Genomic DNA, 22,289 nt, shown 5'->3' with positions numbered 1-22,289 from the left:
TTAGATCGTGTGTTCTATGTTTTGTATATGATACACAGTATTGGTAAATATTGTTGTGTGTAAATGATTAAAACACATAAGATATAATGATATATTTCTCTACAGAAGCCTTACTTATGACTCACGGATACAGAATATAGAAACGCTGTTCCATAAAACAGTCGGTCGTTTTGCTGAATTATTCACCTTCGCTTACTCGGATATTATCAAAAACCGGATTCATATGGTGTCATAATAATGTTTAAAAACAATTCATGTTTGTTGAAAGCGTGATGACCTCGGTTACGCAATTTCTTTTTAAGTAATCTTAACCAGAACAGAAATCTGATTTAATAATATCAAATAATAGATATAGTATTGAATCCAATACATACAAATTTTAAAACAGTGTCTTAACCAAAAAAGATGGGGTGCTCATCAACAAACCAACGACAATATTTATATCAATAACGGAAACAAGTACAACAACGGAAACACTGGTATCTATAACAACAACGGAAACACCGGTATCTATAACAACGGAAACACTGGTATCTATAACAACAACGGTAACAACAACATCATTTGTAGCTATCGCTATACCGAATGTTAATGTCGTCTGTTGATGACCAAGGAGAGACACAGCAGTTAAGTTAGAAGAGCGTTTCACATTGCAGTCTTCTTCAAAATAATAACATGAGATTGACGAGTATATATCATATGCTGGAAAGATCTGGTTTTCACGTCTGCTAGAATTAGGAGATCTGTAAGATATATTACAACAAGATGATTTAGGACTCTGTAAAACATCACCAGTCTGAAGTGGGTTTTTTCTGTGTAACTGAATGAGAGGCCAGTGTAATGCCCTGATTATTTCAGTTACAGAACTGGTGTTTTGTATCTGTTACAAACGAATCTTGCAGAAAGATGTTGGACTTTCTTATTTTGGTTCAATTGGGGTCCCATCTAGATGGACAATATTAAGGTTTTGTTGGCAATGTTTTGTTTGCTAGGTCTTTTTCAGTTTATTTTTAGGTGCGCCGTGCGTCAGCTTTCCAATAAAACGACTCCTCAATAACCAAAAGTTACATTTTTCTTATTTTTGTTAAAATGAATTACCCTGAACCTTTTACAATGTCACTGGGGTCAAGTGTGTTCAAATCTTTAAACGACTTCTCAAAAACTAAAACGCCCAGGGTTCTTCTCTTTGGACTGCAAAAGAGCCTGAGCAAAAGGCAAAAGCCCTACAAAATTTGTGAAAATGAATGAACTTGACTCGTTTTCAGGGTCACCAGGGTCAAATGACTTCTTTCCATAACCAAAAGATCTCTGATGCTGATATTGGGCCTGTAGCATGTTCCGATGAAAGGTTAATGGGTTGGTTAAAATGAATGACCCTGACCGTTTTTCAAGGTCACAAGTGTGAAATGTAATGTAAAGTTTAAACGACGTTGTTTCGCGAACCAAGGGTGCTGGGACGAAGGGCTTCTCAAGTTTGTTAAAATGAATGACCTTGATCTACATTCAAGGTAATGGGGACACATGTCCAAAATCTTTAAACAACTTATTCTCAATAATTATAGTGTTAATATTCGGCCAGCAGCATGCTGGTGTAAAGGGCTACCAAGTTTGTTCATATTATTAACCTTCTCTAATTTAAAAATCTTTATACGACTTCTTCTCAATAACCAAAAGGCTTAGGGGTACTGATATTGGGCCTATGATATGTAGGGATGAAGGGTTGCCAATTTTGTCTATGCTGTTGATATTGGTTCTTTAACAAAAGTGTATAAAGATCTACCAAATTTATCAAAATAATTGACCTTCGTCTACATTCAAGGTATTTTTGGTCAAATGAGATGAGACATTCCAATTTCTTTTTCAGCAAGCAGTAAGTCGGGAGTAATGCCACAAGTGTAGTAACATGTAAGTTTGCAGAAAATGTTTTTATGAACCTACCATTGCTTTCTTTGTAAGCTGTAGTGTAGTTGATTAATCTATTCTAAGCCTAATTGACTTCTTTCATATATAGGCCTTTATAATCAGATGACCATTAAGGCCCGTGGGCCCCTTGTTTGTTTGTTTGTTTTCATATGTATATATTTTATGAGAACTGACCTTAACATTTCGTAGAAAACCTAATGCTTGACTGGCCTTAGCACTTATAGAATTTAATTGATTGTCACATTCCAGGTTACATATTTTACGAATCTGCACTTTCTTGGATATTGCCATGAAGCTGATAGATGGATGAAGATTCGCTCTGTCGCCAGTTTAGAAACTTTAGGATAGTACATTCGTCTGAGTGTATGATTGTACAAAAGACACAAACATTAAAAGCACTTTTGAACATTTAGTGTTAAATACACTAGAGTCAAACAATGAATTAAACTGCATCATGCAGCTTTTACGTCCTGCTAGGAAACTTAACAGACAGTTCTTTTCCCAGTTATCCGGATGCGAGATCAGACAATAGTTATTGAACATCTTCCTGTGATCTCATAGTTTTGTAAATAATGGTATAATCAGCAAATATGCGGAGATTACTTACTGTCGTATATTTAGAAAGCTCTTTAATATATATTGATTAGGAGAATTGGCCCGATGACCGTTCCTTCAGGAATGCCTCATGTTGCAGGAACTGTGGATAAAGATCCAACATTTAATACAACCGATTGAGTTATGTTTCAGAGGGAAAATGAAATCCGGCTTAGTGTATTCTTTTGGATACCATAAAAGTTCAGAATATGAAGATGTGTGGAAACTCTTTCGAAAGGTTTAGTAAAGTCTAAAATGATGATATAGATCTGTTTGTTGGTAGTAATGATAAGAATATGATCAATCCTGAATGCAGGGAAATAACTGTGTTCCAAAGGATCTAGAAAACCGGAAGTCATGTTGGAGGTTGTAGAGAATGTTGCTTGTTTCTAAGTGGTGTATGATTTCACTGCTAATAAAGTGGTCACAGAAATAGGGCAGTAAGTCGATAGATTGTGTTTATCAAATTTTGTACATACATTGGACATACACGATCCGTTTGATCTGGGCAGTTTGTAGTTCTCGGAAGCTGAAGAACATGCCCTTCTGAGCTGCAATGGTTGTGTCTTAATTTGGACAAGCCACGTAAAATAGACTTGCCTCCCGCGCATAGGTCAATGATCAGTGATTTGTTCAGGGATCGTGGTGTTGTAATCGTGTCATTGGTAAGTACCTATCGTACTACTCCACAGAGGGCGCTGGTGTGGTTGTTTATCAAACGCGCGATTGAGCGTGTTCAGCTGACACTCGCTACATGCATCGATATTGAGAAACACGATTGACTTGCTGGCTTGTTACGCTGTTGCAGTGTAAGTTAGCTGATAGAAATTGTTTGTGATGGATGTATATATAGGAGACATGCTAATTGGCAGCTTATGTAGAGCTCAATTTAAGTTTTTGTTTGCGTCACTTCAGTCTACACCCCCCCCTTCTTCCTTATTCTGAATCAACTCATCTGTTGAATTCCCTTCTACATTTCAAAGTTAAACAGCTATAGAAATATGTGAATATTAACAATATCAGTCTCGTTTTTCCTCCGAAATATCGATAACACTTTGTAATTGGAAAAAAATGTGGATTTTTTATGTGACATTTCATTCGGAACTCCTTGGATTATTTCCCCGGACTCACCTTTCCGGTACTTTGGATGCTGACCACCTTCGAGAGTGCTTGACTTTGTACGAAAATATACCCAAATACACTGAATTATATTCCTTTTAAAACATTATCAGAGACTCTTTGCTTAAATCTGATCAAGGCCTCTTTGATTTGATGAAACTGAATCGATGCCTCTTTCTTTAAACCGTATGTTTGCCCCTCTGTTGCAACCCTGTCAAAGTTCAGTATAGTGTTAAATTGTACACGCTCCCTGTCAACTTCAACGGTGTATTTCAATCGGTTGTCAATCAGAATTATTTTTTGCATGTTGTTAGACATATGTATCAAGTTGCTTATAACACAGGAAAGAATAATTTTAAAAAATCTCAACGAAATGCCGGGCACTCACTCCTACGTGGTAGTTCAGTGTTACTTGTGCACGCTCCGCAACAACATCAATGGTATATTTCAAAACTTACTGGTCCGGTCAATCCCAATGATTTTTGCTTGCTGCTAGACATTGATATAAAGTATATAATACGAATACAATTATTTTAAAATCTTGATTGGTGAACTGCTGGGCGCCAAATATGTCCCAGGACACTCACAAGACATTCATTTCTCCCAGGACACTCGTGAGGAACACCCAACTTTGTCAGGGCCTCTTTGTTTTATAGGTATGTGAACTCCAACAAGATGAGCACAGGCCAGTCACAAACCAGACACAAAGTGTTCCCACCTCAACGCATGCACACAAGGTCGAGATCAAATGTCAACCCAGAATCTTCTGCAGGTTCAAAGGCTGTCAAATCAGATGTCAATTTCAATTCACAGAGGGAAGGGAAAGGAATAGATGGTAATGACACAAATAGTAAGATATTTTTTTGTATTCATTGTGTTGACCATAAGTTAGTGCTTAAAATCTGACCTATGTTTCTAGTGTTCTTAATTCATCTGAATTAACTATAGTCCAAATTATTCTAACGTACAATAGACTTTTATATATCAGCCTGGAGACAATGAACATCAGAACTCTGGCCCTCTACAAAGTGAGGGGAATTAAGCGACCAATGGCTGGGTAGGTATTCAAACAATAATTGTGGAAAGAAATTGTCATTTTAACATGTATATTACACATGGATTGAAAGGTCTGATCTATAGACAAGCCGATACTGCTGTCATATTTTAAATTTCAGTGCAAACATACACTTTAATATTTTTTTCTTTTTCTACCCATATTGTGATGGAAATTTGAGCAGAAACTCAACCATTTGACTTATTGAGATCCCACGATACCCAAGGTATTTCCCAAAAATTAGAAGTATATTATTACAAAATAACCCAAACAAATATAAACACACGCTTTCAGCTTAATTTTACTTATGAAAATAGATATTTTTAGATAACATTCAGCGTTTTTTAATGTTAAATCAATTAATTCTGTTATCATCTTGATATATGGCTCCATCTTTTATACAAATGACACAGAAGTGAAGTGGAAGAAGGAGAAAAAAAAACTTTTTGTTTACAATATTGTCTGAAGGTTTGTACAAGCGCACAAAGTGGCGAGACTATAGGCATGTGACTAGAGGAGTCATGGCTAACATAAATGTAAACTAAAACAGAATAAGTTGGGGAAATTTTTAACAATATGTTGGCATTATCATATGCCCTGTTTGAAAATGTTGACCATTCAATCCATGTGCAATATGCATGTGAAAATTTCTGCTAACAATTATCTGAATTTATTTTATTTGAATGCCAACCGAGGTGTCGGTCACTTATTTCCCTCACTGTATACAGGGCTGGAGTTCTGACATACATTGACTTGCGGCCAATATGAAAAAAAAAGTTGATAAATCACCAAAAAATGTTTGAAATACCTAAACTATAACTCTTCAATGCTTACATTTCAAAGGTTGTCAAAAGTTTGATAAAAATGCAAAATATATGGTGCCACTGCCATGTTAATATTTATGATTTTCAAAACTATTTTATGAACTCATGCTCGGTGCATTCCTAGCTTATACATTGTATTTCTGTCGGGATTTCTGCACTAAATGTTGTGTTTAATTGAAGATCAAAGAAGCAATGGTGAAAAGCTTAAAGAAGAATGAAATAAAATTTTACAAATGTCACTTTCATTAAAGGTCATTGATTACTATTCTCTATTTTCTGATGGTATAGGATTTTAAAGAAGAAAGTGTTGTTGGATTTCAGGTGTACTTTACGCATAAGATCCATACTAGAAATGTGTTATGTTTTAACTTTATCCTTGACAATTATTCTTTTTTGTGTAGGAAAGCTGTTTAGATGTGATAACTGTGGAAGTGGCTACAAAACCTTGGGCGGGCTGAGGAGACATCAGGTTACTCACATAAAACCAAAGTTATACAACTGTGGAAAATGTCCACAAGTTTTCATGCTCAAAGCTGAACTAGAACGGCATTTACAAACACATAGCAACACCTGTACACTTGGTAGTGATGGACTTTCGGTACAAAATGTAGAGTTGTTCCCAGTGTCCCTGCTAGAATGTCAATCTCAAGTAGACAAATTACAAGAGTCTCCAGTTAATGTTGACAATGATACCATGAAGAAAGCTACATCAGTTCAAAAACATGTGAAAAATTATATTGCAGAATTTCAAAAGGAACAAAAGAGCTTAGATAATGGTTTTACATTGACTGGAAATGAAAACATAAAAACAGATTATCCTGTAACGGAGGTTAAGTCTGACATACTGTTAGAACAGGTCCTGAAGCATTGTTTAAGTACAGATGAAGGTCAAAGTTCAGAGAACACTGTCAATGATTCAGGAATAAGGCAGTCGTCTACAACTCTTTGTCCTGTCAATAAAAATCAGCAATTAATGAACGCTGCAGTAGCAGAAAATGAGACTTTCATTGTGGTCGAGCATGGAAATGATATCACAGATCTGCTTCTACAAGATGACTATTTCAAACATTCAAGTCAGCCAGTTTTAAAGTCTTCAAATTCTCATATAGGAAAAGAGAAGATCAATATCAAGTCAGGAATATCACTCTTGTCAACAACACAGTTGGGCAGGACACAGATGAGCAGCAGTGTTCAGTCAGTCCTCACTAGTAAACCATTGGTCACCAGTGGTAGCACAGTCAGTACAACCATTCCAACAGTAGCCAGTGGTCACACTACCAAAACAGTCTTTCCTACAGTCACCAGTGGTCACACAGTCAGTGCAGCCATTCCTTCAGTCACAAGTGGTCACACAGTCAGTGCAGCCATTCCTTCACTCACCAATGGTCACACGGTCAATACAGCCATTCCTTCAGTCACCAATGGTCACACGGTCAGTACAGCCATTCCTTCAGTCACCAATGGTCACACAGTCAGTACAGCCATTCCTTCAGTCACCAATGGTCACACGGTCAGTAAGGCCATTCCTTCAGTCACCAATGGTCACACGGTTAGTAAAGGACTTCCTGGTAATGTTTCCAGTGGAATAACAACAATAGGCCATGTAAATGCAACACCTGGTATTCCAAATCACTTCAGTGAGGAAAAAAACAAAATGGCACAGTTGTCAGACAAACATGTTAGCATCAAATCCCATTTCTCAAAGGAAGACATTGACAAGGAAGTCACAGATGATCCTGTAAGTATGAACAAATACTTGTGTTTTAGTCATTTTCTTAGTTTCGTGGAGTGATCTGAGGTTTGTTTTTCAAGGATATATTGGAGAAGAATTGTTACAAGAGTAAGAGAAAGGTTTTACTCAGTGAAAATTTTCAAAGTCCTCTATGGTAATTAGTAAAGTGAAGACATATATAACTCTACATGTGTTATTACAACCTACCAGGTTCAATAAAAATTGGTTGATAATTAAAGGTGGTAATCAGCAGACAAGATAGAAGAGCTGAAAAAACAAAGGGCAATAATGCTTTCAAAAAAACTTGAATCAGATTACTATTCCAGAAAGTAGAATTTCAGGTCATGGTAACAAAGCCTATCTCTTTTCAAAGAAATTAGTGGGGGGAAAAAACTGAAGGATGATAAAAAACAACAAGGGCAATAACTCTTCAAACAGTTTTTTAATCAAAATTTTGTTAACAAATACAAAATTTGTCTTGTTCTTTAAACCTATCAAGCTTGTATGAGGTCAGTGAAACACTGACAGAGGTATCTGGACTACATTAAAATCATGAGAAAAACAAGAGGCAGTACTCTGTACTGATGATATTGATGGTAACTGGGGGAGATCACTGGACAAATTGAAGTATATATTTTGGTGGAATATCTATTATTCAAAGTTGAAAATGTTAGGAAGTTACCATAATAGAAATAAAATCATAATTCATAATGATAAAACCATACATGCTTATGTTTGATAATTCAAAATATCAGTTTGATATTAATCTCATAAAGGAATAAACTCAATTGAAATCGAATGTATTTGCTCAAATCAATCTTTTTCTTACAGAAATTGACTTTTGATCTTCAAATTATTAGCATAGATTACTTGGAAGGTCACCTTAATGTCAAAGCTTGGCTTATTTCAGGTTCTTGGTTTGGTGTCTGGGTTGGTCAAATTCTGTCCAGATTTGAGCGAAACCGATTACACAGAAGTTGCCAAAGTAACCGGTGTTACAGTCATTATGCTGGACAAACAGAAAATTGTTGTCCATGGTTCCTGGAAAGCTCTCAACCGAGCTTACTCAATGATAGAGGTGAGTGCAAGTATTTATTCAAAATGTTTATGTAACATTTGAAAAAAAGTGTTATTTTAACAAAAACTTTGACGAAGAAAACCAAACTTTTGACTGGATTACTTCCATCACTTCTCTGTTATATTGAAGTCTTGGAAGTGAGTATATATCTGATGATAATTTTTCATTTAAAAGTGTCTTTTAAAAAAATATCTGATCATACCTACAAATCCTTCCTATTCAGTTGATGACAGTTGGGATGACCGATGTTGACAGAAATTTTAGACATTGTTTACCAGCAAATCTTCTTAATTTGACATAGTATTAGCTCACCTGTGAGACCAGTTTGAAGAATTATTGGGTTGAACGTATATTTTGTTCAGAAGGTTTATAAATGCACTGACAATGTAAATGTCTGAACTGTTTTAGTGTTTGCCGTGGAAATTACAGAAATTTGACAAGTATTGTAGGAATAGATGAGATCAATATATACAACCACAAGGCTTATATTTTCAGAAAAATGTTGAAGCGATCTTTGAATCATATACATACATTATCTAGTACAAAGTGTTAGATACATCTCTGCAAATTGTAAAGCACACATAAAGACCAAACATACTGGGAAATCTTCAAATGAACATGTATATGATATGATCAAAAGTTCATCATTAAAAGGGTGTTGGTTTTGATTTCAGAATTTACAAGTGGAGGCTAAAAAGGAAAGGACATTGTCATCTTCCCAAGAATGTTTTACTGTGACTACCCCTTTGGAATGTGTTGCAGTTACCTCCCCTGTGGAACATGTCACAGTTAGCTCCCCTGTGGAGTGTGTTACGGTTACAGCTTCTTTGGAGTGTGATATCGAAGATCAGCTGAAACAAAGTAAGAAATGAGATATTTATTTTTAAGATTTCAAATTTACACCAGAATTCATTTAAATATTTTATTTCCACTTTTTTAATGAACTTTTATGATATTTTTTTTCTTGTCTAATCCTGTAGATGGTGTAGAAGCTGGTGTTATGACTGTTGACGATTCTGATCCTGAAGCTACCATAGACACTAGCAACTCTGTCGACATGGATAATTTAGCTCCAATTTCCATGATGGAACCAGACTCTTTCCTGTGTGACAAGTGTTCCAAACAGTTCTGGAGTAGACGTTCCCTTCAGGAACACATTGCCTTACGTCACAGTGAACACAAGTGTAAATTGTGCAACAAAGTTTTCAGCGAACGTCGATATCTTCAGACACACCTGAAGCGACATGCAAACATCCGTAACTATACATGTTCTGTTTGTGGGTGGCAGTTTATGGAACGTTTCAAGATGAAGTTACACATGGAGTCACACAAAGAACGAAAAGATCGTCGTTTGCCATACAAATGTAGTATGTGTGGTAATCAGTTCTATAACCGGGCCAGTTGGACAGACCACCTCAATACACATACAGGTAAGTCCCTTTTCTTTTGTTACTATTTTTGTTCTTTAAATGTGGAAGTATGAGAGTGTTCTTCTTGTAGAAGGAAACAGGAGTACCCAGGGAAACCCAAGTTGTCAAGCTGATGACACCCGTACCTTTCACGCCCAATTGGGAAATCAAACCACAAATATCTACATGAAGGACGAGTGCCTTACCACTAAGCCACCGGACCACCCTAATCTATCACCTGAAAATAAGTGACAGGTTTGGTCCTGTATCAAATGAAAGAACATTTAATACCATTAGTTGTTTCAAAATTAACATTGTTGTAAACACTTGGGTTTTCATTCTTTATCATTCACACTAGTGAACATGATTGAACTTCACACAAAATAACACAAGTTAAATGACATGCTATATGACAAGATCTTTGTTGATATGGGGGTTAGAAGTCAAGGTCACACTGAAGCATCATAAATTAGAATTTCTCCTATTTTGGCCAGATGTAAAATTGAAAAAGATCAAGAATTCTAGTCATCTAATAGTGATTATTTTTCATATATGATAAGTTCAGAAATAACAATGTAAAGGTGCCCAGAATTTTGGTACCTCAGAGGGAAATTATTGTTATATGGTTGTCAAACTGAAACCCAGTCTTCGATACCAACAGAGAAATACCAACTCATTTTGAGTTTGTTGGGATTGACTCTAGTTTGTCCCTATTCATCATTGACTCTGCGTACTGGGTGGTATTTATCCAGGCAAAGTATTTAAGGTACCAACGAACATTATGTAACAGCTTTGACTCTACCTTGGATGTCATGTGATGAAATTCATACCATGTAATGTATGGGGTGTTGGTATTGTGATTCGTTCCGGAGAATTTGTAGCAGAAATGGAATAAATAGCACAGATGATTATCAAAAGCATTTGTCAACAGTTTGGAACTATGGAAGTCTAGCTGTTGAATTCTCATTTATTTATATCATTGGTTTGTTAATTGTAGCTTGTGTACTTTTGAATTCAAGTTTGCTTCTATATTGATAAAATTTAATATGAATATTCTGTTTTCAGGTAATCGTCCATATACTTGTATGCTGTGCAACAATTCCTTTGCTCATCGTATTGGCCTAAAGCGGCATATGATGACACATATAAAGGAAAAACCCTACAAATGTGGACAATGTGATCGAAGTTTTTCCTTCAGGTAAAATCAGATATGCAGTCAAACCTTGTTACATCCAAGTCATATAACCAAAGACCCTGTTTGATTTGAAGCATTTCGTTGGTCCATGCCTAACTTGACACAAAACATTCAAACTCACTTCATTTGAATACTCTGCTATCACAAAGTTTTCCTTCAGTTCCCTTTAAGTTCAAGATAATGAGGTTCAGTGTATTTTTTTTCGTCAAAAGAACATTTGTCCTGAAGCATTTACAGAGATTTTTCTGTCTACCTCATAATATTGCTTATGTATGGGAAGTTGGTGTATATGTCTCCACCATATGAGAACAGATGTGATAATAGAGTATGTGTTGTTAAAAGAATAGGTAATTAATCAGTGAAGGAACTCACCATAATTTGGAATGAACCATCAATGCCCATTGTTCAAGAGAGGGTCATGTTGTATAATGGACGATGATAGCATTCTCTTGGTTGCTCCTTCAGGTACAGTGATGTTTCCCATCTAGGTAAACTCATGTTTCTCTATAGGTGAACTAATGTTGCCCCTTCAGTTGCACTTATTTATCCCCTCTAGATAAACTATGGTTCTCCCTTCAGGTACACTAATATTTCCCCTATAGATAAACTATAGTTCTCCCCCTTCAGGTACACTGATGTTTCCCCTATAGATAAACTAAAGTTCTTTCTTCAGGTACACTAATGTTTCCCCTATAGATAAACTATGGTTCTCCCTTCAGGGACACTAATGTTTTCTCTATAGATAAACTATAGTTCTCCCTTCAGGTACACTAATGTTACCTCTATAGATAAACTATAGTTCTCCCTTCAGGTACACTAATGTTTTCTCTATAGATAAACTATAGTTCTCCCTTCAGGTACACTAATGTTTACCCTATAGATAAACTATAGTTCTCCCTTCAGGGACACTAATGTTTCACCTATAGATAAACTATAGTTCTCCCTTCAGAGACACTAATGTTTCCCCTATAGATAAACTATAGTTCTCCCTTCAGGGACACTAATGTTTCACCTATAGATAAACTATAGTTCTCCCTTCAGAGACACTAATGTTTCCCCTATAGATAAACTATAGTTCTCCCTTCAGGGACACTAATGTTTCCCCTATAGATAAACTATAGTTCTCCCTTCAGGTACACTTATGTTTCCTCTATAGATAAACTATAGTTCTCCCTTTAGGTACACTAATGTTTACCCTATAGATAAACAATAGTTCTCATTCAGGTACACTTATGTTTCCTCTATAGATAAACTATAGTTCTCCCTTCAGGTACACTAATGTTTACCCTATAGATAAACAATAGTTCTCCCTTCAGGTACACTAATGTTTACCCTATAGATAAACAATAGTTCTCCCTTCAGGTACACTAATGTTTACCCTATAGATAAACTATAGTTCTCCCTTCAGGTACACTAATGTTTACCCTATAGATAAACTATAGTTCTCCCTTCAGGTACACTAATGTTTCCTCTATAGATAAACTATTGTTCTCCCTTCAGGTACACTGATGTTTACCCTATAGATAAACTATAGTTCTCCCTTCAGGTACACTAATGTTTCCTCTATAGATAAACTATACTTCTCCCTTCAGGTACACTAATGTTTTCTCTATAGATAAACTATAGTTCTCCCTTCAGGTACACTAATGTTTCCTCTATAGATAAACTATAGTTCTCCCTTCAGGTACACTAATGTTTCCCATTTAGATAAACAATACTTCTCCCTTCAGATACACTAATGTTACCTCTATAGATAAACTGTTGTTCTCCCATCAGGTACACTAATGTTTTCTCTATAGATAAACTATAGTTCTCCCTTCAGGTACACTAATGTTTCCTCTATAGATAAACTATAGTTCTCCCTTCAGGTACACTAATGTTTCCTCTATAGATAAACTATAGTTCTCCCTTCAGGTACACTAATGTTTCCTCTATAGATAAACTGTTGTTCTCCCTTCAGGTACACTAATGTTTCCCCTATAGATAAACTATAGTTCTCCCTTCAGGTACACTAATGTTTCCTCTATAGATAAACTATAGTTCTCCCTTCAGGTACACTAATGTTTCCTCTATAGATAAACTGTTGTTCTCCCTTCAGGTACACTAATGTTTCCTCTATAGATAAACTGTTGTTCTCCCTTCAGGTACACTAATGTTTCCTCTATAGATAAACTATTGTTCTCCCTTCAGGTACACTAATGTTTCCTCTATAGATAAACTATTGTTCTCCCTTCAGGTACACTAATGTTTCCTCTATAGATAAACTGTAGTCCTCCCTTCAGGTACACTAATGTTTACCCTATAGATAAACTGTTGTTCTCCCTTCTGGTACACTAATGTTTCCTCTATAGATAAACTATTGTTCTCCCTTCAGGTACACTAATGTTTCCCCTAAAAGTAAATTATGGATCTCTTATTAGATACACTAATGTTTCCTCTACATGTATAAATAAGGTGTCCTTTAAAGTAAATGAATTGTTCCTAAACGTTGTAACTAAGGAAGTCCTTGCATATAATTATTTTAGGTCCCCTCTTCATAAACTTTCTTTATACTAATCTTCTCTTCACTTGAGTCTCCACTAAAGGTACAATGTTTTCATCCTTTGTTAGATATCTATATTTGTGATTGTGTTTGCAGGAGTAAATTGACTGACCACATGACCATGCATACAGGGATTAGTAAGCACAAGTGTTCACATTGTGGCAGGAGCTTCACAGCATCGTCATCACTACGACGTCACATGGAGCAGTGCACCACCCCTCCTACACCTCCAGAACCTGAGATTAGTGAGACTGTTGACATGGAGATGACAGTTGATGTGATCCAGGCAACAGACTCTGACACAATCTTCATGTGTGGTATATGTGGGGAAACATTTGACTCACTGATCAAAGCAGAAAAACACACTGTTGATCATGAACAAGGTGTTCCCATTGTAGGAGAAAAGGCTATCGTGGTTCAGGACAATCAGGAAGTGGTCTTTACAGACGAAGTTGCTATACTCAGTGAACCTCAGCAGTCATAGTAATGGAAAAACTAATTAACCTGTTATTGTACCTTAAACCTGTTATTGTACCACAGTAACCTACCAACATAAAAATTGGTAAACCATTGCCAAAGAAACAAAAATTGGCCTGGTCCATCTTTTTATGCAAATTTCAAGTAAATGCCAAGCTTCATTTTAAATTTGAGAGGTTCTTCATGTCAAAAGGTAATTTCATATCATTGGACTTTGGGTCAGATATCTTACCTAGAAACTGTCTAAGGCCTGCATACTTCAGCTAAATTTTCTTAAGGAATGAAGTTTGAACACCTGATGTGACTGAATCAATGATTTTTTATAAATAGTGTGGCCTATATTACCTCAGGGGAACATCTGAGTTGCATGGTTTGACACTACCTACCCATGATGGTTTGCGTTTCATACAAAGCTGAGAAAGGAACTGGTCTGTACTGACGTGGTTGTGTCTTTTAGCAAAACACTTTACTGTTTGCTCCACATGGGATGCAATGGTCCTCCATTATTATGTTCAATGTGGTAGCCAAGAGTGAAAGCAGACTCAAAGTTACTCTTGCAGTTCATGGGGCTATAAGCCCAGTAAACAAGCATCAAAGGTATTAACACACTTACTTGTCCTACGTTTCAACCAAAATCCCTAACATTGTCAACTAGATATACACTTTCATTCAGGACAGGCGCAGCATACAAATATAACTAATAAACCAAGCATGTACTGATACCAAGGTTTTATAACATTAGAATTAATATTACTGAATTTCAAAGGGGGCATAACTACGTCTCTTTCAAGAAATGTATAGCAGAATGTACAGTAACGGTTAAGTACCTAAGGTTCTGATCGTAGGTATCAAGTTATATAATACAATAAGCTGAGAATAAATGTTAGCAAGCAATACATGACTTCCAATAGAAAAAAAATTGACCAGGATACATTAAAACATGACTAACAAATGCCAAAAACAATATTTTACTTGTTTGGTTATCTTTGAGTGACTTTCCTTTAAGATTTCTCTGAATATATCAGAAATTCTGTAAAACAGTACCAGGTTTTTTTAATTGTTATGTTTCCATTATTGAATAAATTTGTTGCCAAGTGATGTGTCTTCACAATTTTTTTATATGCACTTAACTAAGGTAATGAAGGTATATACCATGTGTACCCATCTGATAACATTATGAATAAGATATTTCACGACCACCAAAATCTAGTCTGGTGTAGACCCGAGTGGAATAATGCAATGTTGTGAATATTAAATGTTCAGTTGTTCATGAGCTATGATCCTCACAATCTTTTTAATTTTCTAAGTGGTCAATGGTAACTTTTGACCTTTTAACCTTGACCTGTAATTACCAGAATCTTGTCAGGTGAAGACTTTGTTGAGGCGATATGAGAGATCTTCTACATATGATATCACATCTGCACAAAGTGATTACTATATACATTACGGGTAAATGTGCTAATACAAATGAGTCAGGAATGTGATTTATTTGATAAACTTTGTAAAGGAAGCATTCCCTAAATCACTAGTAAATACTTATTTAATTCATACTTGCTTTGAATGGAAAAAACTAGTCACACATCTTATCAGAGAAGTGATCCCTATTGGGAGTCATCTTAAAATAGCAATTCAATCAAAGTTTCAATATATTGAATACCTATGCTTGCTGGCCTTTCTTGAAAAGCATTTTTGACATACAATTGGCCTTTGTAGACAGGTATTTGTGACATACATGTGGCCTTTAGACAGGTATTTGTATACAGGTGACCTTCATAGGAAGCGATTTGAAACAAATGGTGACCTCTATAGGCAGGAATTTATAATATATAGGTGGCTATAAAAGCAGGTTGGATTACTTAAATAACAAAAAAACAATAAGTAATATTTCTCTTCTTTATTAGTACGGTGACCATGGTAACGAGACTAAGAACATTGTACTCATGGTAACGTATCAATTTCTGGTTGCCAGGGATAAAGTTTCCTTGGCTACCAAGTCTACTTTTTTTTTTAATGGCAGCAACAAGAATAATAAACATTCAAAACAAACCTGGCATTAGCATAACCTTTAAAAACCATGTTTCTCTGACTCCACATCACATCAATATCTTCAAAACTAAAGCAACGGGCCTCATTTAATTTATATATTATGCAAGAACCTGTATTAATTTTTTTTATAAAGATATGATGTTGACAAACCCAGAAATGCATAATTTTAAAAGCCCTGCTGCCAGCCTTTACAAACGATGTAAATAATTCCATCAGACATGTTAAACCAGTTTGACCATGCTTCTGCAAACTGATCATTTACAATAAATTAAGGTAAGTTCATGGAGCTTCATATCACTTTTTTTTTTCAAAATTAATTATGCTTAATAAGCAAAACATTGATGGCAAGTTTTCGAGATTTTGGTTATCATCCCAAAATCGTTTTTTATCTGTCACAATAATATTCAAATGGTCTCGACAATACTGCCTGCTAGTTATTGTCTTTTTTGCATCAATTTTTGAGAACTGAAATGTATTTTTCAATGAAATACATATGAAACGACAAAATAAATATATTTAATGACCTGATTTACATAATTGAGACAACACCAAAATCAAGTGTTGTGAACAATACACATAACACAAAGGTCAAATAAACGATGGAGCTCGTCAGTGATGACAATCTTCCCACAAGTTCAGGACTGCTCAACAGACCAAGATTTAAAACAAGAATCAGTATTACATTCTTGGGGAGTTCATAAAGCTACCTGAATATATAACACCTAACAATACCTATGTACAAGTCTGTTTAATCACAACATTCACGTTACCGAAGTCCTCTCTGTTTAACATTGAATAAATCCAGCATCAGCTTTAAAAACTACCCAGTAGTTTCAAGTAAGTACAAACATATGATAGACCCCACCAGCTTTGCATTCAAATTAACAAAATTCAGTCAGTCCATCTACTTTTCCCCATAAGATTTTTTTTCCTTTGAAGATTCTTTGAAAAGTTCATAACTTTTTCCTAGTGAAAGTGAGTTATCTCCCATTAAGCGGTTGACATTGTTGTATATGCATAAAGTTTCTTTCTTTTGGCTGAATCCAATAACTTTGTGTATATAATATATTAAATTTATACTGTGCACCAGTTGTGGATGAAAGTTAGAATCAATGACTACTGTATAAACAAAAGCAGTTTCATGAAGTTAAAAATCAATTCAAAGATCAATCTCCAACTTTTTCTCCGGTCATAACTATTTTTGTTTCTACAATTAAAGTGAAATCTACTCCTTAAGTTGACAGAACTTTAGAATTCATATTAAAAACAGCAGATCAAGCTGCACTACATATTCAGGATTTGACCCCGACAAAATTAAGACAGTGACAGGATCAACATTAAAATATTACTTCCGTGTGTTGAAGAGATATTAAATTAATCCCTTTATTATCCCACTATCTACAACACCAAAGTCTGACACCTGAGTACATCACTAATCATTATAAAACATCTGACTAATTTCGTCATTTACAACTGGATTCATAATTTGTATTGAAATACCGTTTAACATGAATTACAGGGTTGCCATTTTTAAAACCTTGCCACAAGAAGATGTATGCTACCAAACCAATTTTTTCTTGTTTTTATACATTAAGCTTCACAGCATTAAAAAGCAAATGAAAATGAATGAATGAGATGATTATATACATATGGTTGTAGAATTAAAACAGTGCTCTGGACCACACACAGCTGTATATATCTACTAATGCTTTGCAGTTCCGATGATTTTACCAAGGAATTTCAACTGTCTGTTACATCACATTAAACGCAGGTCACTCGTCAATACATATGACCGATTTTCCGTTGAGTTTTCCTGTTGCTTCTGATCCACTTTTACCGTCTGATTTCTGGGATAGATCCGAGACTTTACTTTGGTTTGCTGTAAATAAACAAGATACAGTTCTTTAGAATGGTAGTAAAATACTTTCTTTATTAGGCAGGTGAATGTTTTAAATTGTGACCATCAACTGAATGAGAGTTGAGGTGTTTTAGAAATTTGTGAAGCCATTTTCTTCATAGTATAAGTACAGACTTCCTCTATTAGTCCCTCTGAGTATTCTTCCAGTAACTTGTCAAATACAGACATACCAAAAATACCTATGATCACAGGTATCAGATATCCTCTTAAATCAGACCAAACTGCTGTGGCTAATTTAACTTAAACAGTTTCATCTTAATAATGTCAAGAGTCATGATCAACAGTTTCATCTTCCATTTTATGTCCAAACTGAAGTCAAACCAGACAGGTTACTTGTCCAAATTGATGTCAAATAAGACGGATTATTTGTTAAACTGATGTCAGACAAGACAGTTGATTTGTCAAACTGATGTCAGATAAGACAGGTAATTTGTACATAATGATGTCAGACAAGACAGGTTATTTGTCCAAACTGATGTCAGATAAGACAGGTTATTTGTCTAAATTGATGTCAGACAGTTGATTTGTCCATAATGATGTCAGACAATACAGGTTATTTATCCAAATTGATGTCAAATAAGATGGATTATTTGTCTAACTGATGTCAGATAAGACAGGTTATTTGTACATAATGATGTCAGACAAGACAGGTTATTTGTCCAAACTGATGTCAGATAAGACAGGTTATTTGTCCAAATTGAGGTCAGATAAGACAGGTTATTTGTCCACACTGATGTCAGATAAGACAGGTTATTTGTCCACACTGATGTCAGATAAGACAGGTTATTTGTCCAAATGGAGGTCAGATAAGACAGGTTATTTATCCAAACTGATGTCAGATAAGACAGGTTATTTATCCAAATTGATGTCAGACAAGACAGGTTATTTGTCCAAACCGATGTCAGATTACACAGGTTGATCTCATTTACTAGTGATGTCCTGTAGGTCTTATCCAATGAAACTGCCTGTTGTTTTTGATAAGATTCTAAAATAAATCCTGATTATATATTCATAATGTAGTGTATGATATAGTACTATGTTTGCTCAGATCCATTTAAGCCATATGAACTGTCATTTACAGCTTAGAGAAAAAACATGACTTCAGATTGGACTTGAAACTTTCAACATAAATATTAATAACTCTTTTTAAAAGGCAAAATAAAATTATCAAATAAATTTAAGGTGTTTTGTTTGGTGTAAGATGGTTTAACATTCAACTATCAGAGGGATTTCACACAAATCTAACTACATTGGCACTATATTGATTTTTACACTTAAATTAATACATATTTCAGTGATCAACTATTTTCTCAACATTAAATCTTAAGCTCATAATATATTATTGTTATGTTACATAAAAAAAAGTAAAATTGAATTTTAGAACAAAGAAATTGCATGCAGCTAAGCCAAGGTTATCCACTGATAAACGTGTCAATGTTTTAACATCTGGTAATAGAAAACATTATCATAAGTCCACTGAAATCTGACATACTGTAGTGCTCTAAACTGATGTTGTTACACGGTACTATGTCCACCACATGGCATACAGAAAGGCAGATTCTTTTCAACAAAATACTACAAGAGCATGTCTTTCTCCTTCACCAGGGTCACACCAAGTGACAATGAAATACTTGTATTATCAAGAGTGTTAAGTATAAGTCTAATCCTGCACAACCCACTAACCCTATACAACCAAATAACCCTATACAATCCACTGACCCTGTATGATCTACTAAAACTTTACAATCCACTTACCCTAAACAACCCACTAACTCTGTATACTGCAACAACCCTTAACAATCCAGTAACCCTAAACAATCCAGAAACCCTATACAATACCAGTAACCCTAAACAATCCAATAACCCATACAATCCACTAACCCTGTATACAGTAATCCAATAACCCATACAATCCACTAACCCTGTATACAGTAATCCAATAACCCATACAATCCACTAACCCTGTATACACTAATCCAATAACCCATACAATCCACTAACCCTGTATACAGTAATCCAATAACCCGTACAATCCACTTACCCTGTATACAGTAATCCAATAACCCGTACAATCCACTTACCCTGTATACAGTAATCCAATAACCCGTACAATCCACTAACCCTGTATACAGTAATCCAATAACCTGTACAATCCAATAACCCGTACAATCCACTAACCCTGTATACAGTAATCCAATAACCTGTACAATCCACTAACCCTGTATACAGTAATCCAATAACCCATACAATCCACTAACCCTGTATTCAGTAATCCAATAACCCATACAATCCACTAACCGTCTTCAACTATTTACCCTTTATAATGTACACAATTTGTATCATTTACTTACTGTGATAATATCAGTACTTCATTGTCCCCTATCCTTTATAATCCAGTAATTCTAATTATTTATTAATGATGTGAGTCCAATAACCCGTATCCAATAACCCATACAATCCACTTACCCTGTATACAGTATTCCAATAACCCATAAAATCCACTTACCCTGTATACAGTAATCCAATAACCCATACAATCCACTTACCCTGTGTGCGACATGATAATCAAATCTTGTATAATCCATTCATCTCACATAATCAATTAATACTGTCTAATTGACTTATTTGATTAATTAATCCAGTATAATCCATTAATCTAACATAATCAATACTGTATAATCCACCTATTTAATCCATTAATCCTGTGAAATCCATTAATCCTGTATTGTCCACTTATCCCTACATAATTAATGCATAAAAATCAATCCGTAGAATTTTTTTCCCCAATTTCTTTTATGAACTTTTAGTATGTCTTCATACAATATCCAGGTATTACTTTTTCAGATCAATAAAAAACAAAGTATTTAATAAGTTACATAGTTAAAATTAAAAGCTACAAACACATACAACAAAACAAGTTCACAACAAACAAGGCATCTGATCTGTTCATAGGTAAACAAGCAAAAATTTGAGAAAATTTGCCTCGTTCTTTGTCAACAGTAAACAAAGAGTTTCTTCAAAATCTTATTCAAATTAAGACCACGCAATGAAACATAAAATTCATAAATGCTTAAAACCCATTTGTTCCATTCAAAACCATAGGCAGTAGTAATGAAGGCTCACAATATCACTTTGACGATACAATGATTCCAACTATTTTCAAAACTGACTCGATTATTGTTATCATTTACTTCTAATAAGGAGATGTTTACTTAATTATAATTCTGTGATGACTGAAAAAAACTACCATGAAGAAAAATATATATATGTATATTTAAAAATAAAAAAGAGACAAGTATTTTTGTAGTAGCTGTAGGATTAAAATTACAACAAGGCAACTAAAAACACAATGCAGTACACTCTATCTAGATCAAATAAAGCTACAAATGAAATGGATCACTGTTTATCACATCACTACTGGAGGTATAAAATCAATACATAAAATAAATTTCCGAAGCAAAAATGAAAAAAAAAAGATGGACTGATACTGCTTTCATTCACAATAAAACAACCATTCATGGGATCTGCAGTAGCAATGGTAGGACTGAGCACTTTAAACTTGTCTACAAACAGTTCTGGGTGACAGAACCAGCTCTGGTCACTAATAGAATCATATGTATTCATTACAGTTTGTTGACTGCTAGCAGTTTCTTGAGGTTTAAAAACAAATCAAAGATCAATACATGGTACCTTAGAACATATCAAAAAAGTGAATATTTGGAGTTTTCCGACCTAAATGAACCCTGGGCCTATTTTTAAAGAATGTTACCTTTTATTTTTCATTTAAACAGCACACTAATCTTTAAAATAGATAAAATTATGTTTTTAATCAATATGAAGAATGCACAACAAGAACCCCTGCTTCTTCCTCATAATGTGTGAGGGGAAAACATACCTTTAAAATTTTTAGCTAACAATCAAATCAAACAACGGTAAAATCAAGAGATTCTATTGGGATCCAGGCACTCATCATTGTTTGATCTTTATTTGTGATTTAAAAGTTGAATTTTTTCCATTCTTTTATCTTTTTCACCTCTCTTCGCTTTTAATTACTTGAAATTTTAAAATTCCTCTAAGAAATAGCGATAATATTCTTTAATTTCTAAATCCAAGATGTTTGTCTGTATGCCATTTTTGTTTTTGTAATTAGTCATAAAATCAAAAAGGCACAACTAGGGACTAAGAGGAAATAGCAATAACAAACTTTCATTTTAAAAATCCAAAAAGGCCATGTTTTTATCTCATCAGTCAAAAAAATCAAAAAGGCACAACCAGAGACCAAAGGGTACCTACATATGAAATTTGAGAGATATCAATCCAATATTCAGTTTCTTTAGGATTTCACATTTGCAAAATAGTTTTAAAAAGTTTTTGGAAT

General features: G+C 34.8%; 2 protein-coding genes across 5 annotated transcripts in view; one reads left to right on the top strand and one right to left on the bottom strand.

Annotated features, from left to right (window-relative positions):
- The first annotated feature begins 3,244 nt into the window (after window positions 1-3,244).
- Window positions 3,245-15,043, top strand: LOC132553533 (uncharacterized). The gene is made up of 9 exons (XM_060217780.1): window positions 3,245-3,326; window positions 4,293-4,486; window positions 5,916-6,779; window positions 7,074-7,252; window positions 8,157-8,324; window positions 8,999-9,185; window positions 9,305-9,754; window positions 10,799-10,931; window positions 13,567-15,043. Exons 2-9 carry the CDS (start codon window positions 4,312-4,314, stop codon window positions 13,952-13,954), a joined length of 2,544 nt encoding a protein of 847 aa, XP_060073763.1. The 5' UTR covers window positions 3,245-3,326; window positions 4,293-4,311; the 3' UTR covers window positions 13,955-15,043.
- A 797-nt stretch (window positions 15,044-15,840) lies between these two features.
- Window positions 15,841-22,289, bottom strand: part of LOC132553495 (chromodomain-helicase-DNA-binding protein Mi-2 homolog) — a 38,351-nt gene continuing 31,902 nt past the window's right edge. For 2 of the 4 annotated variants that reach the window (XM_060217743.1, XM_060217744.1), the window contains exon 39: window positions 17,785-17,872. Coding sequence is in view for 2 of the 4 variants with exons in the window: in XM_060217745.1 (XP_060073728.1) it covers window positions 17,766-17,872 (107 nt within the window). In the remaining 2 variants the exon portion in view is untranslated. Of the gene's footprint in view, window positions 17,873-22,289 lie in introns of all 4 variants that reach the window. The other 2 variants (XM_060217745.1, XM_060217746.1) reach the window with 2 other exon arrangements.

Source organism: Ylistrum balloti, unplaced genomic scaffold, assembly GCF_031769215.1.
Source record: "Ylistrum balloti isolate Yb309-2 unplaced genomic scaffold, AGI_CSIRO_Ybal_v1 Utg370332, whole genome shotgun sequence".
NCBI classification, from domain to species: Eukaryota; Metazoa; Mollusca; class Bivalvia; order Pectinida; family Pectinidae; genus Ylistrum; species Ylistrum balloti.
Note: the sequence above shows the minus strand (reverse complement) of the source record. Positions and strands in the feature narration are given on the sequence as shown.